Genomic DNA, 17,548 nt, shown 5'->3' with positions numbered 1-17,548 from the left:
GCTTCTAGCCTGTCCCCATTACATATAATGCTTGCTGAAGGTTTTAGATATATGCTATTTTTATTTTAAGGAAGACTCCATTTATACCTATGCTTTCTAGTGTTTTTAATAGGAATGGGTGTTGTATTTTATCAAAAGCTTTTTCTGCATCTATTGAGATGATCATGTGGTTTCTGTTGGTTTTTTGTTGATATGCTCAATGATGCTGATAGTTTTCCTAATATTGAACCAACCCTGCATTCCTGGTATAAATCCTACCTGGTCATAGTGTATTATTCTTGTGATAAGTTGCTGCAATCTACTTGCTAGTATTTTGTTTAAAATTTTTGCATCTATATTCATTAGAGAAATTGGTCTATAATTTTCTTTCTCTATTTTGACTCTTCCTGGTTTAGGTATCAACACCATATTTGTATCATAAAAAGAATTTGGTAAGACTCCTTCTTCACCTATTTTCCCAAATAGTCTATATAGTATTGGAATTAATTGTTCTTTAAATGTTTGATAGAATTCGCATGTAAATCCATCTGGCCCTGGAGATTTTTTCCTAGGGAGTTCATCAATGGCTTGTTCAATTTCTTTTTCTGAGATGGGGTTATTTAAGTATTTTACTTCCTCTTCGTTAATCTGGGCAATTTATATTTTTGTAAATATGTATCCATTTCACTAAGATTGTCAAATTTGTTGGCATATAGTTGGGCAAAATAATTCCTAATTATTGTTTTAATTTCCTCTTCCTTGGTGGTAGCTTCACCCTTTTCATTCTTGATACTAGTAATTTGGTTTTCTTCTTTCTTTTTTTAATTAAATTAACCAAAGGCTTATCTATTTTATTGTTTTTTCATAAAACCAGCTCTTAGTTTTATTTATTAGTTCAATAGTTTTCTTAATTTCAATTTTATTAATTTTTCCTTTGGTTTTCAATATTTCTAATTTGGTGTTTAGTTGAGGATTTTTAATTTGTTCTTTTTCTAGTTTTTTTAGTTGTATGCCCAATTCATTAATCTCCTCTTTTTCTATTTTATTTATGTAAGCATTTAGAGATATAAAACTTCCCCTAAGAACTGCTTTCGCTGCATCCCATAGGTTTTGGTATGTTGTCTCATTATTGTCATTCTCTTGAATGAAATTATTGATTGTTTCTATGATTTGTTGTTTGACCCAATCATTTTTTAGGATTAGATTATTTAGTTTCCAATTATTTTTTAGTCTATCTTTCCATGGCCCTTTATTACATATAATTTTTATTGCATCATGATCTGAAAAGGATGCATTTAATATTTCTGCCTTTCTGCATTGGATTGTGAGGTTTTTATGCCCTAGTACATGGTCAATTTTTGTGTATGTGCCATGTACTGATGAGAAAAAAGTATATTCCTTTCTATCCCCATTCAGTTTTCTCCAGAGGTCTATCATACCTAACTTTTCTAATGTTCTATTCACCTCCTTAACTTCTTTCTTGTTTATTTTGTGGTTAGACTTATCTAGTGCAGAGGGGGAGGTTCAGGTCCCCCACTAGTATAGTTTTGCTGTCTATTTCTTCCTGTAACTCCCTGAACTTCTCCTGTAAGAATTTGGATGCTATACCATTTGGTGCATATATATTTAGTAATGATATTACTTCATTGTCTATGGTGCCTTTTAGCAGGATGTAGTTTCCTTCCTTATCTCTTTTGATTAGATCTATTTTTGCTTTTGCTTTGTCTGAGATCAGGATTGCTACCCCTGCTTTTTTTACTTCAGCTGACGCATAATATATTCTGCTCCAGCCTTTTACCTTTACCCTGTATGTGTCACTCTTTTTCAAATGTGTTTCCTGTAAACAACATATTGTAGGATTATGGTTTTTAATCCATTCTGCAATCCGTTTCCGTTTTATGGGAGAGTTCATCCCATTCACATTCACAGTTATGATTACTATCTGTGTCTTTTTCTCCATCCTTTTCCCCCTATTTATGCTTTTCTTTCTCCTTTTTCCTTTCTCCCCTTCACTAGTGTTTTGCTTTTGACCACCGCCTCCTTCAGTCCCTTCCCCCTTTTATTATCCCTTTCCCTTTTCTTCCCCTTTAGTCTTACTACTGCTTCCCTCCCTTCTTTCCCCCTCCCTTTTCTTTCCCCCTCCTTTTCTTTCCCCTTTTCCCTCCTACTGCCTATAGGGCAAGTTAGATTTCTATACCTAACTGATTATATTATGCCCTTCTTGAGCCAAATCTGATGAGAGTAAGGTTCAAACAATGCTCCCCCCCCTTCTTTCCCTCTGCTGTAATAGGATTTTGTGTCTTTTCCTGTAATGTAATTTACCCTTGTCTGCCTCCTCCTTTCTCAGTACTTTTCTAAGATCAGATTAATCCACTTATTTGGATCCATTTAACCCACTTGATTAGATTTTTTTTTATCATTACATCAAAGTCAACTAATATCCACCCTCTTTATGTATACTCCTTTAACAAGGTGTAATAACAATACAGTTCTCAAGGGTTGCAAGTCTCATATTCCCTTGTAGGGGTTTAAACAGCCCCCCCCTTATTAACAACATATTGTATCCTTCTGTCCCATTTACCTTTTTAAGTCCTTCTTGAGTCCTGTACTTGAAGATCAAATTTTTTGTTGAGCTCTGGTCTTTTTATCAGGAAAGTTTGGAAGTCTCCTATTTCGTTGAATATCCACCCCCTCCCTTGAAAAATGATGCTCATTTTTGCTGGGTAATTGATCCTTGGCTGCATTCCAAGCTCCTTTGCCTTAGGAATATCATGTTCCATGCCCTGTGGTCTTTTAATGTAGAAGCTGCAAGGTCCTGTGTAATCCTGACTGTGGTTCCATGATATTTAAATTCTTTCTTTCTGGCTGCTTGCAGCACCTTCTCTTTCATCTGGTAATTTTGGAATTTTGCTATTATATTCTTGGCATTGTCAATTTGGGATCTCTTTCAGGTGGTGATGGTGGATTCTTTCTATGGTTATTTTCCCTTCTGGTTCTAGGACTTCTGGGCAGTTTTCCTTTATGATTTCCTGAAAGATACTGTCCAGGCTCTTTTTTTCATCATGATTTTCAGGTAGTCCAATAATTTTTAAATTGTCTCTCCTGAGTCGATTTTCCAGGTCGGTTGTTTTACTGATGAGGTATTTTACATTTTCATCATTTTTTCATTTTTTTGTTTCTGTTTGACTGATTCTTGCTCTCTCATAGAGACATTAGTTTCCATTTGTCCAATTCTAGTTTTTAACAGATTGTTTTCTTCTGTTAGTTTTTGTACTTCCTTCTTCAACTGGCCAATTGTGTTTTTTAGGGACTTGTTTTCTTCAGTGTACTCTTCTGTTAGTTTTTGTCCTTCCTTCTTCAATTGGCCAATTGTGTTTTTTAGGGACTTGTTTTCTTCAGTGTATTTTTTTTCCAATTGGCCAATTGTATTTTTGAAGGACCTTTTACCTCTCTCATTTGACTATTAAAATCCTTCTTGAGCTCTTCTAAGAAGGCTTTTTGGGCTTCAGACCAGTTCATATTCCCTTTTGTTGTTGCAGATGTGGGTTTGTTGACAATGTTGTCCTCTTCAGAATTTCTGTCTTGATCTTCACTCTTCTCATAATATGAATCTATGGTACGTTTCTTTTTACTCATGGTGTTTCTTTATTCCCTGGCCTTTAAAGGGATTGAGCTCTCCTGCTGGGGAACAGAGGGTACTGACCCAAGCTTCTTGTGTTGGAAGCCTGGGTCTTAGTCACTGGCTTTGCTTGCTGGGGCCTCTTATGCTGGGAATTGGAGGCTGTAGGTTTCTGGCAGCTTACCTTGTGTTGGGCTGGAATCAGCAAGGCTGGAACTTTCAGGCAATTCTAGGTTGCCTGCTTTTCCTTTCCTTTAGCTTTCTTCAGCTCCTTTTAGATGGTGCTGCAGGTGTTTATCTGCCTGGGGCCCCCTGCAGTGTTGTCTCCTCTTTCTGCTAATGCACGGGAGATTCCTTTGCAGTGGAGTGCTGAGGCTCCTGGTGGTTTTCTGAGCTGGTTTCCACCGGTTCCCCCCTCACTGAGGCACTCAGAGGTCCAGGTGTTGGTGTTTGCCTGCTCTACCACCTGGGCTTCAGGATTTCTTCACAATTGGAGGCTTCAGGGCTCCTACAGCTCACCTGGTGTTGGGTTGGAATCAGCAAGACCGGGGCTTTAGGAAGCCTTTAGGTTGTTTTCTTCACCTCCTTTCAGATGAATGCCACAGGGTACTTATCCCTGGGGCCCCCTTTTTTGCTGAGGCACTGGAGAGACCGTTTGCTGGGCTACTGCACTGCTGCTCCTCTTTCTTTTTCTAGTTCAGGTGTTCCAGGGTTTTTTTTTTTTCCTGGGCTGATATTTTCTGGGTTTTCAGAGGTTGATAGGGGACAGTGAGAGCGACTACCTTTTCACTCCGCCATCTTGGCTCCCAGAAGCGGAAGTCTAATTTTTTTTTTATAATGATTTCAACTATACATTTCCCTCCATCCTATTTCCCCTTGTTTATCCTACTCTCTCTATCCTTTTACCTTGTCCATTCTCAAGTCTCTTTTGCTTCTGACTTTTATCTCTTCCAAACTGCCCTCCCTTCTATCAGCTCCTCCTCTGCTTCTTTTACCCCTTTCACTTCCTGCTTTTTTGTATGGTACAGCTCAAATGAGTGTGTATATTATTCCCGCTTTGAGCCAATTCTGATAAGAGTAAGGATCATGTGTTCCCCTTCCCTCTTCCCCCATTTTCTCCACTACTGTAAAATCTCTTTCAGGACTCTTTTACATCAGATAATTCATCCCATTCTACCTTTCCCTCTCTCCTTCTCCCAATGCATTCTTCTTTCTCATCCCTTCATCTTATTTTTTTAGATAATTATACCATCACGTTCAACTCACACCTCTGTTTTCTGTCTATATATACTCCTAACTGCCCTAATGGTGAGAATATTTTTATAAGTTATAAATGTCATTTTCCTATGTAAAAAATATAAACAGTTTAACCTTATCAAATCCCTTATGGTTTCTCTTTCCTGTTTACTTTTGTATGCTTCTTTTGCATCTTGTATTTGAAAGTCAAATTTTCTATCCATTTCTGGTCTTTTCATCAGAAATGTTTGAAAACCTATTTCATTGACTATCTTTTTTTCCCCTAAAGGATTATACTCAGTTTGGCTGGGTAGGTGATTCTTGATTGTAATCCTAGTTCTTTGCCCTCCAGAATATCATATCCCAAGTTCTTTGATCCTTTAAAATAGAAGATGCTAAATCTTGTATTATCTTGACTGTAGCTCCACAATATTAGAATTGTTTCTTTTTGGATGCTTGCAATATTTTCAACTTGCTCTGAGAGGTCTGGAATTTGACTGTAATATTCCTGGGAGTTTTCCTTTGAGGATCTCTTTCAGGAGGTGATTGGTGGATTCTTTCCATTTCTATTTTACCCTCTGGTTCTACAATATCAGGGCAGTTTTCCTTGATAATTTCTTGAAAGATGATGGCTAAACTCTTTTGCTTAATCATGGCTTTCAGATAGTCCAATAATTTTTAAATTGTCTCTCCTGGGTCTATTTTCCATGTCAGTTGTTTTTACATTGAGATATTTCACATTGTCCTCTAGTTTTTTCATTCTTTTGGTTTTGTTTTACGATTTCTTGATTTCTCAGAAAGCCATTAGCTTCCATTTGCTCCATTCTAATTTTTAAGGAAGTACTTTCTTCAGTGAGCTTTTGGACTTCCTTTTCCATTTGGCCAATTCTACTTTTTAAGGCATTCTTCTCCTCATTGGCTTTTTGGGCCTCTTTTGCCATTTGGGTTAGGCTATTTTTTTAAGGTGTTATTTTCAGTATTTTTTTGGGTCTCCTTCAGGAAGCTGTTGACTTCGTTTTTTTTTTTATGATTTTCTTGTATCACTCTCATTTCTCTTCCCAGTTTTTCCTCTACTTCTCTTAATTGCTTCTCAAAATCTTTTTTGAGATCTTCCATGGCCTGGAACTGATTCATATTTTTCTTGGAGGCTTGGGATGTAGCTTTGATTTTGTTGTCTTCTTCCAGTTGCATGTTTTGCTCTTCTTTGTCACCAAAGAAAGATTTTATGGTCTGATTTTTTTTTTTGTGAAGTTTGCTCATGATCGCAGCCAATTACTTGAGTTTTAAACTCTTTGTGAAGGTACGGGTCTGCTTCCAGTGTGGAGAATGTACTGTTCAAAGCTTTAGGGGTTTTGTGTAGCTGTTTTCAGAGATATTTCTAGGGACCTGTAATTTTTCCATTCTCACAAGGTGGTATGATCAAGGGTGAGGTGTTTACTATTTTCTTGACCTGAGTTCTGGTCTATGAGTGACCACAACCACTCTTTTCTGCCTTGGAACTGTGAGGTGGATTCTCCCTGCACCACCACTGCAAGCTCCACCACCACACCAGAGCTCCTCCTCGCCCCAGGACTGCCACCCAGAACTGTGACCCAGATCCAAACATGGGCAAAGCAAGAGTATCCTGCCTTGGCACCAGCAAAGAGATCCCTGCAATCCCCCTCTGATCAGCCACTGGATTCCCCCTCAGTCTGTGGGCCAGAATCTCCATAAGCAGCCACCACCCTGGGGCTGTGCCAGGACTGGGGCTAGGATGGAGCTTCTCTCTCATCAATGTCCAATAGACCTTTCCTACTGGCTTTCTAATTCATCATTGTTGTCTGTGGGTTGAGTAGTCTGGAAACTGCCACAGCTGCCAGTGATTTAGTCCCCTGAGGCCTGCTCCAGGTTCACTGAGGGCTGGTCTTTGCTTGTGTGCTCATGCTGAACTGTACTCCTCTCCCAGCCTGGCACAATAGACCTTTCCGATCAACCATCCAGGTTGCCTTGGGCTGGAAATTTGTAGGTTGTGTTGCTCTAGAATTTGTTTAGAGCCATTTTTACAGGTATTTGGAGGGGTTTGAGGGAGAGCTCAAGCAATTCATTGCTTTTACTCTACCATCTTGGCTTCACCTCCCTTTTTTTCTGTTCTTTTGACTTTGTTGTATTGTTTGTTTTTTGTTTTGTTTTATTTTTTTGCTTTTTTGGGAAGGCAATCAGGGTTAAGTGATTTGCCCAAGGTCACATAGCTAGTAAGTGTCAAGTGTCTGAGGTTGGATTTGAACTCAGGTCCTCCTGACTGCAAGGCTGGATCTCTATCTGCTGCACCACCAAACTACCGCTGTTTTGTTTCTTAACATCTCACGGAGTCATTAGTTTCCAGTTGCCTCATTCTAGTTTCTAATGAATTATTTTCTTTGGTGAACTTTTATATGCTTTTCCCCCCTTTTGTTCAATTCTGTTTTTTAAAGAGTTCTTTTCTTCAGTTGGTTTTTGTGTGTCTTTTACCCTTAGGCCAATTCCATTTTTTTTAAGGTGCTATTTTTTTTAGTATTTTTTGTGCCTCTTTTACCAGGAATTCTCTTTTCATAATTATCTCACATCAATCTCATTTCTTTTCTTCCACCACTGTTATCTCTTTCTTTAACTCATCTAGGAATTGTTGTTGGGCTTCAATTTAATTTTTATTTTATTTTGGGCTTTGCATATAGCTGTTTTCACATTGCTGTCTTCTGAGTTTATTTCTTGGTTTTCCTTGTCACCGCAATAACTTTTTATGGTCAAGTTTGTTGTTGTTGTTTGTTCATTTTTTCAAGTCTCTTTCTTGACCTTGAATGTTATGTTACAGTTGGACACTGCTCACATGAGGGTGGGGAGGCACTGTCACCAGCTTCAAGCTTTTTTATGCTGCTGTTTCCAGAGCTCGTTCTGGGGTCTGTAAGTTTGTTGGTGTTTTCGAGGTGGTGTGATCCAGGGAAAGGTGTGATCATTACTCTCCAGGGCCCTGCTTCCCTGCACCCACAAGTGCTAGTGCTCCTCTCTTCCTTGGACCTGTGATCAGGGCATTAGGACTAATCACAGGACATTCTCTCCACTCCGGAGCTGCATATCCTCATCAAACAGGGCCAGGTCCTGCATATGATGCCAGGTCAGGGTCCCTGCAAACTCTCTTACTGTCTCTGAGATGAGAGCTCTTAAAGCTACTGCTGCTGCTGCTGCTGCTGCTGCTGCTACTGCTACTGTCATAACCACCTCCAAGGCCCACCACTGGTGTACATTCTGGACAAGCCCCCACTAAAGTATCACAGACCTCTCCTGCTGACCTCCTAACTTGTCTTAGGCTAGAAAAATGTCTCACCCTTACCTTTTGTTGGCTCTGCCATTCCAGACTTTGATTTGACATGTCATTGTAAAGTTTTTTGGAGAGAGATGGGAGAGTTTGCTGAGGTTGCTACTTCCACTCTGCCATCTTGGCCAATTATTGTTATTAAAAAATACAGGCCTTTGTTTCTGGAAAAGGTTTAGGATCACTAAGAAAATGCTGCTCATACTCCTCTTCCAGTTTAGTTCTAGGTCCAATAGTTTGTCCATTCGCAGTGTCTGAACATTGCATATGTGTATATATACAAAATGTCCCAAAAGTCTTAGTGCAACTTCAAAACTGCACTAAGGCTTTTGGTATCTCCTGTGTGTGTAAGTTTGTGTGTATGTACCACATGCATATCTATGTTTCAATATTTACATATATATGTATGTATTGGATATATATATCTTTATATACATACATTATATGTTGAGGAGTAAGCTCTGTAGGTTGTTTGTTTACTGACCTATGTTTGTCACTGAATAATGGTCCATAGCCTATTTTTTGTGTCTCTGAATTAAGAATATTTTTGTTTTACATTTTTAAAAATAAAGCTCTATTGTATTTTTGAATATAAAAACCATCCTCAACTTGTGGCCTGACCATTCCAAACAACCAATTGGCTAGATTTGGTCCTTAAGCTTCCATTTGCTAGCTTTTAATGTAGACAATTACTCATCCATTTGTTTTTTCCTGTATAAATGGTTAGTCAAACTTAAATTAGAGTGAAATTCAATGATCACTAAAGGCCTTTGAAAAGTTCTTTAAATAATCTGAAATGGATTCTTCTCCTCAGAAGAAGGGAGATGTTCCAGAGTTTAACCTGTACCACAAAGCCTTTCCCAGATCCTTTGGGGGCAGTGCCTGAGCTGCCAGAGAATCCTCAGGGAGGCTTGCCTTAGCTTGTTATTCAACTTGATCAAGATGATGGAGTGGGCCAAGGGGTAGATGGCTGTTATTATCATTGAAAACAAAACAAGTAAAGGATTGTCCAAAAGAATGTAGCTCGAGGTTCCTATGACGATGCTCACATGGTATAGTAAAAAGAGGAAAAGGAAAGAGACTATAGATTTCATGGTCTTCTTATGGACCTCTGTGCCAGAGTCTCTGCAGTTTGTGACATTCCCCTGCATCTGCTGGCTGTGCTTCCACAGGGAGAAGACCAACAAAAGGCAGGAGATGAGAGAGAAAATGAAGGGGACAAACCCCCCCCATGTAGTAGAGAATCAGATTGAAAAAATGGTGCTCTTTAGTTATTTGTGTCTCATGAGTGCCATTTGTTCTATTTCCATGCGCTACACAGATTGTAGATATAGTAATTTTCTCCGCCAACAAAAGATCGACAAGCAAGGTAACGAGGAAGCAGATGCAAACCATCCTGAAGACCACTTTGTTAACCCTCCACTTCAGCCAGAGGAAGGCAGGGTGGGAAAAGTTGGAAATCTTCGGGAAGTAGAAGACACTGAGGCAGGTGTCAAACCAGGTGTTTAAGTGGTTGCTCAAATTCCAGATGGATTCTAGATATATCATCTCATGAAAGATAAAGAAATTAATTACAATGACCATACATGCAAATGACCCCATTAAAATAATCCTGGAGGTGGCCAAGGCAGTGAGGATTAAGTCCAATGAAGACAGTCTTCCAGTCTTGACCCAGTCCATGAAATTGACCAGTACAATGAAGCCATTGGTGAACCCACCCACTAGACACTTTCCAGCTGCCACCATCACAAAGATGTTTCCAATGGCACCTGGCATGTCTGCAGGGAAAAAAAAGCACCTTTCAAAGTACTATAACTGAAATATTCCCAGACAATGTGGTATATCTGTCTTTAAAATGATAATTGTCTTTGCCTTCATAACAACAGTCTCCCTCTTTGCCAGAAAGTACCCAACACTATTATGAATTGGAGCTTCAGCTGTCTTCCGGACACCTGCTACCCTTCCTTTGATAGACCGGGCAGTAATTTTAGCCCAGATTCTGAATGTGTCCTTTGAACATGGACAGATGGAAAAGTTCTATGTTATTCCTGATTGAGAGGCAAGGTGCTGTTTGCCCAGATGTAAATGAAAAGCAGTTTCTATTTCACTGCTTTGACTCTTCTCCCCCAGCCTAATTTGCCTTCAAGAGTCATCAGTAATAGCCTAGCATCTGAGGATATAGAAAATCAATGAATAAATGTGATGATTGAAGCTTGCCACCTTCTTGACCATCTTCTTCATGGAGACCCAGTCTGATAGAAGATTGCTATCTGTCCCTCCACCCCATCGCAGGAATTTCAGAACAGTGAACACTTGCCATATTAGAAAGTCAAAGGAAGAGTTAACCAACAGCTCTGTCTCCTTTGCAAATTCAGCACCTTCTCTGCTGGCACACTTGGAGGGTGGGAAAGTGGGCAGGGGAGTGATAAATACCACACCAAAGCACCAAATCCTATCAGCCCTACATTTTCCAAGGTCAGAAGCATACAGAGCCTTGAAATTCCCAAGGTGCCACAACCCCTCAGCATCAAATCACACACATCAGCAGAAAAAAAAAGAGGCAGCTTTGCATTTTCTAAGCTTAACCCTCTTACTCTCTGAATCCATGACTTTTTATAGCTTTGTACATGGTCAGAGATTAAAACATTGAATTGAATTGTGTGGGAAAATAGTGACTTTGTGCATGTTGCCCCCATAGTCTCTCATTAATTCCCTTTCATACTACCAAGAGGTGGATTCATGCTTCCTACATTTACCTCTTCAGAATTCTAGAGATACCCTTGAGGGATTATGGGGTCTTCTCTAATGTTCTCAGTTTGAGATCCCATTCTGGCATATTTTCCACTATCCAGTCTTAATAATGATTTAGCTTTTCAGTATCATCTAACTAGTGCTCCTTAATATCTCCTCAATATCATTTGGACCATTTCATAGTGCCCCAGTATAAATCAACCAATTAATATCAATTAGACTTTTCAAAGGAATACTTACTGAGAAATTGTCATGAAGATAGACATAGAAACCCAGATGTGAAGCTAGGTCACTGGCAGCAGAGTGGGTGGTGTTACTCTGCTCACAAATCTCTTTGCACCTGGAACATCAGAGGATTCCTTGTCTTGTTCAACCAAATAAAGTCAGGGAAGAGATGGGGAGGGTGTCTCTTTGGCCATCTAGTTTCTTTGGATGTGTACCCATTTCTGGCTCAGCAGTCATTCAAAAATCCAAATTTCTTCATCACCTCTTAAGCAGACAGGAAGCAGTCATAGAATGTCTGTGGGAGCATCACATCAATCTAAATGGGATTATAAAACTTTGAATACATTGTACATGTTCAGCGAGCTTTCTCTGGGTGGACCTCTGCTCTACTCTTCCCTGTCAATGTTTTTTCATCTTTTGAAAATTGTTAAGGGTTTATTTTGGACATGTTGTTCAGGTGTCGATATGTAATGGTCCTTGGGAGTACCTGGGAGACATAAGTATTGTCCCTGCTCTTGTCTTGAATGTCTGACAAGAAAGAGTCTCACAGCAGTTGGTATGGAAAGATATTTGACCATTCCACTTATACAGATTTAAAGCGTGATTTTCCCCAAATAGAGTGATGCAGACCTTTGAAAACAAGCACTTCCCAATCACCCTTCATGGTAGTGTCTTCCCTCCATCATCTCCAATTTACTCTGGTTTGTCCTGTTTATACATAGTTGTTTTCACACCGTCTCCTCTGCTGCTCTGCAAGCTGCCTGAGGGAAGGGACTGGTTTGGCTCATCTTTTGTTTACCTCGTGACTTAACACAATACTTGACACATAGTAAGCACTTAATACATATTTGTTAAATTGATCTGAATACAGGAAATGCAAAGGCAAAGAAAATCTAGCTTTCTATCTCAGAAGGAAACTTGGTCTCTACAGGGCTTCCCATGCCATATGTAGCATTCCCTGAAGGGAATTGAGACCTGGGATTAATTAGCAGTTACCCCATCCCCTCTGGTGAGAAACCAAAATCATCTAGGTGAAAACTCTTTCATGATTCCCTCAGTGAATCAAGCTGTCCAAACTTGAGTCTGGACAAAATTTCTAGATATCCCTTTCTACTCAGGGTGCATCCCTCCAAAGATTAAGCACTTAAGGCTGGTTATTTAGGGTTTCTAGGTCAATAGCCAAATTATATTCTATGAATTTCCAGTGCTTAAGGATCTTCCAATGAGGCAAAAAAAAATGTATAGGTCTATTTAAAAGCAGAAGAAAAATATGAACATTTGTCAGTTAGGCACCAACATGTCATGGCCACAAAATCAATCCTTGTAAAGGATTGAATCATATAATAGGTATCAGTACTTAAACATTCCAACTATGAAAAAGTTGTCTCAGAGAATTTGTTTGATTTGTAAAAGGAACAAATAGGGGGAAAAAATGACTAACTTATAACCTAAAACCAAGAGAGAAAAAAATGCCGTTTTTTCTAGTGGACTCCAAAATAAGTATACCCAGTAACAAAAATTCCAAGGTGATAATTTCCTCAGTGAGTTTGCACAAATATTAGTCCAAGGTTGACCCCAGATAAAGCCCAAAGTCTAATGTAATTATGTAGAGGGACAAGCCTGTGCTGTGTGCTGTATTTGCCAAAGGGACACAACTCCTGATGGGCTCAGAAAATGCTAACCATGACCCTGCATTGCTGCTGTAAAGAATTTAGTTCTATAAACTTGATGGAAATATAATAAAGTTCCTCCAAGGAGAGTTAGTTGAGAGAGAGCAATACTTTAGAATGGTGTTCTGGAGCCCTCAGAGCCATAGACTTGTGTGGGAAACTAGGTCCATCATATTCCTTGATTTCTAGGGCTTGTTATTCTAAGAACTGCTAAGAAAAGACTTCCTCTAAGCTCTCCCTCTCTCTCTCTCTCTCTCTCTCTCGTCTCTCTCTCTCTCTCTCTCTCTCTCTCTCTCTCTCTCTCTCTCTCTCTCTCTCTCTCTGTCTCTCTCTCTCTCTCTCTCTCTCTCTCTCTCTCTCTCTCTCTCTCTCTCTCTCTCTGTCTCTCTCTCTCTGTCTCTGTCTCTGTCTCTCTCTCTGTCTCTCTCTCTCTCTCTCTCTCTCTCTCTCTCTCTCTCTCTCTCTCTCTCTCTCTCTCTCTCTCTCTCTCAGAAAGCTAGCTCGTTGGTTCAGTGGATAGAGCACTGGGTCTGGCATTAGGAAGACCTGAATTCAAATTTGGCCTCTGACGCTGACTAGATGTGTGACTCTGGATAAGTAACTTAACCAATGTCTGCCTCCATTTCCTCATTTGCAATATGGAGATAATGATAAGAGTATTTACTTCACAGGATCATGGTGTCAAAGTGAGATAATGTTTCTAAAGCATTTAGCACAGAGCCTGACACTTAGCAGGTGCATAACAAAAGCTTGTTTCTTTGCCTTTTCTAACCTCCCCCCAGGAGAAAAGTTTAAAAAGTAAGCCTCCAAAGGGGAGGGGAAAAAGAAAACCAGAACACCTGAAGAATCAACCCACTCAAACCTCTAATACAGATGAAGAGAGAGACTTCAAAAATTCAACGATAAAATAAGAAATGTCAGAATGAGGTAGGAATTTTTTTTCAAAATCTGAAGAGAATAAAAAGAAAACAAAAAAATAATAATAAAAAGAAAAAAACAAACTTTTCTCCTCTGACACTGCCCCCACTCTGGTGCAGACCTCTCATCGTCTCATCCCAGGATTATGTCAATAGCTTCTGAAGGGTCCACCTGCCTCAAGTCCCTCCCCACTCCATTCCATGCTCCATTCAGCCACTGAAGTGATTTTCTAAAGTAAAGATCCAATCATGTCACTCCTCCTATTTGACAAGCCTCAGTGGCTCCCAATGCCTCCAGGACCAAATATAAAATCTTCTCTTTCACTTTTCAAAATCCTCCGTAACCTTTTTGGTCCCTAACTTTCCAGCAATCCAGTAACAACAGAAATTGTTGCTGTTCCTCCCATAAGATACTCCATCTCCCAACAATGGACATTTCCCCTGGCTGCCCCCCCCACCCGTATTCTTTCCCTGTTTCCTGACTCGTTGGCTTCCTTCAAGTCCCAGTTAAAATTCCACTTTCAAGGGGCAGCTAGGTGGCACAGTGGATAGAGCACCGGCCCCGAAGTCAGGAGGACCTGAGTTCAAATCCTGCCTCAGACCAAATGCTTGACACTTACTAACTGTGTGACCCTGGGCAAGTCACTTAACCCCAATTGCCAAAAAAAAAACCCAATAAATAATATAAAAATAAAATTCCACCTTCAAAAACAAGCATTTCCCAATCCCGCTTAATACCAGTGTCTGTACTCTGCCAATTCTTTCCAGTGTCTCATGGATCTTGTTTGTACCAAGCTGTTTACATATCGTTGACTGTGAACAACTTGAGAGCTGGGACTGTCGTTTTTGTTTCTTTGTTTTATTTTGCTGATTTTTTATCAATGTTAAACACACATTCACTAGTAGGCCTAACATTAAAAAAAATCAGATGTAATTAATTGAATTTTCAGAAAACAATAAAGCACACCAAGAGTTTTTGGGATACTTAATCAGACTTCTTTCAGACTTAGAAAAATCTAACAAAAAATAAATAGAAAATAAATTAGACAACTTATCATAAACATTTGAAAAACTATTATTTTGTGATTGCTAAATGAGTATTTCAAGGATTATAATTATCTTTCAGAGTTGTATGGAAACTTTGAAAGATTTTCTACATTCTGGGGAACAAAGAAATAATAAGCAAGGAAAATATGGAAGATATTAAAATATCCTTTAGGAACCATATTAAAATATTTAAAAGAACAAATAAATCTCTGATACATCATTGTGGATATTTCTGTCAATGATGCAGCTTACCAGAAGAAATGAGACCTCCCTATTTTGTATTACTCATGTCCTTCAATAAGTTCACCACAGAGGATCCATGAAAAGATTCCAGAGTAGCAAATGACCAAATCCATTGGCAAGCAGATCTAGACTTTTACATCTCCAGCACATGGTTCTTTTTGATCATTACGAACTCATTGATAAATGAGTTCAATAGGTAACCCTTCTAACTAAAAGTCATCATCTGGATGATAGATAGTCCTCATTTTTTTTCCTATAAGTTTGTTTAGACCAAACGGGATTTCAATGATCTTGAATAATCTACTCTGACCCTCTAAAAAGTTCTTCAAGTGTTCTTTTCACCTAGGAATGTGGAGGATATGCTAACAACTTTCTCAGAGCACTTGAAACAAGACTTGCCTACCACAGCACCCTCCGGGAAGTTTGTTTCATTTTGCTGTTCCCCAGTATCAAGATGCTAGTGTGGACCAAGGAGTAGATCTCCATTATTGCCAATGTCAACAAAGCGTTCAGCTTGCCCTGGAACACTGAATGGCTTAATACTCCTGTGATACTGCCCAAATGGTATAGAACAACTAGGAAGAGGAAGGTAGGCACAGATTTCACAGCCCTCATCTGTCTCTCTATGCTGGCTTCTCTAGGTGCTGAGACACTGAGCAGCATCCGCCAGATGTGGTTCCACAGGGAGAAGAGTAACAGGAAGCAGTATTTAAGAGAGACAGAGAAAGCGAAGGGGGACAAGGCCCCCAAATGGAAGAAAAATAGGGTGAGTAAGTTCAGGGTTTTAAGTACCTGGATTTTCTGAATCATGTTTGTTATGCTTTCTGAAACAACACAAATTCCATAAATATCACTCTTTTTCTCCAGTATTGAAAGGCAAATGAAGAGGGAAATGAATAAGCAGCCAACTAGCATCTTCAGAACCACCTTGTGAATTCTCCATTTCAGCCAGAACATGACAGAGTGGGGAAAAGTGGTGACCTTCAGGAAGACATTGACACATGCGGCAAGCCAGGCACTTGATTCATTGCTCAGGAACCAAATGATCTCCATGTACCTCAGTTTACCAGGGTTATACACCTTAGGAGAGAATGTTATATAAAACAGATTTGCCATTAGTGACCAGAACAGAACAAGACAGTGAGGATGAAGTCCAGTATAGACACCCCACCCGTCCAATGAAGCCATTGGCCAAAAACCCAACTAGGAGCTCTCTAGTAGCCATAGTTGCACATATGTTCTCCACAGCACTTGTCATATCTGCAGCAAAGAGAAAGTCAGTTAGTAGCACTGCTGGTTAATATATTTCCAGCCAAGGTGAATAGCATGATATGCCTGTTGAAATAATATTAGGTTTCTTCTCCTTAACTGCTATTTTCCTCTTTGGTCAGAAATTCCTAAGTTCTTCTATAGGATTGGGCTGCCTCTACCTTCATAATAATTCTCCCTCTTCTTGCAAATAGTTTAAGGAAGTTATTTGAGTTCAGATGCTGGATATGCCCTCTCAACACTGCCAGCTGTTAAAGTTGCATGGGTTCTCCTGACACAGGCTGACCTATTTGGTTGTGAAGATGTAAATGTATTCTTTTCTTTAGCCTAATTTGACCTGAAAATGGGTGTCTGCAACCTCCTAGAGTTTAAAGAACATATGGGAAAATGGAAATGAAGTGTTATCACCTTGCTCCTCACTGAGATACAATCTCATTGTTGAGAAAATGGACTCTGCTGCTCTGCCCTAGCTGCATGATCATGGAGAAATCACAAGTTCTGGAGTCCTCTGCTGATATTCCAAGGATGAGATCTTTCAAGGAATCCTGTCCTGTGTCGGCATGTGAATGAAGGCACCTTGCTGGAGGCAGTGATTTGCTTTCCTGAGTGAAAAGCTTTTAAAAAAAAATAATAATTGTCTTGCACATGTTCAGTGACTTATAGGTTGATTTGAATTGAATGGGGGAAGTGATGACTTTATAAAGCATATGCTTTATTAATTGCTGAAATTAGATTGAGTTCTTTTTGCTTTCATTTGCCACATTTCCTTCACCAAATTACCCAGAATGCTCAGAATGGAGCAGACCCCAAAATGTACCCAGGTGTTTGTGGTTGGGATAGAGTCCCCAGTAGGAAGGTTACTTGTGGAATGTGGAGTTCTTCAGATTTTGTTGCTCAGGCATCTGTGACACTATGCTATTATTCCTTGGATATTTGAGAAACACCAGTGTCTATGAATTTCTCAACTTAAAATCATTCTCCATAATTACTGATATGAGAAGCAATGCATCTTGCCACACATATTGAAAGTGATTTGGATAAAATTTGGATAAAATCATTGTCATTTCTACTTTTAAAGTCTTTGTTTTAATTTATATAGACATTTGAAATTTTTATTACTATCTTTTATCACCTTGATTTCTACTTTTTTCCCCATCTTTCTGCCCCTCCATTGCTTAAAGCCAGGCCTGCATAACCTGTGGCCCACCAAAGGATTTTGGGCAGCCCACAAAAAATGTAGAGGATACATTTTTTGTGGGCTGCCCAA

General features: G+C 39.4%; 1 protein-coding gene across 1 annotated transcript; it reads right to left on the bottom strand.

Moving 5' to 3' along the window:
* Positions 1-8,995: 8,995 nt before the first annotated feature.
* Positions 8,996-9,935, bottom strand: LOC110198041 (taste receptor type 2 member 7-like). Its single transcript, XM_020972136.1, is given in 2 exon segments — positions 8,996-9,388; positions 9,390-9,935. Coding segments are annotated over 2 exon segments (939 nt in total).
* Positions 9,936-17,548: the final 7,613 nt, after the last annotated feature.

This window comes from Phascolarctos cinereus, unplaced genomic scaffold (genome assembly GCF_003287225.1).
Source record: "Phascolarctos cinereus isolate Bilbo 61053 unplaced genomic scaffold, phaCin_HiC Scaffold_5;HRSCAF=322, whole genome shotgun sequence".
In the NCBI taxonomy this organism is placed as follows: domain Eukaryota; kingdom Metazoa; phylum Chordata; class Mammalia; order Diprotodontia; family Phascolarctidae; genus Phascolarctos; species Phascolarctos cinereus.
Note: the sequence above shows the minus strand (reverse complement) of the source record. Positions and strands in the feature narration are given on the sequence as shown.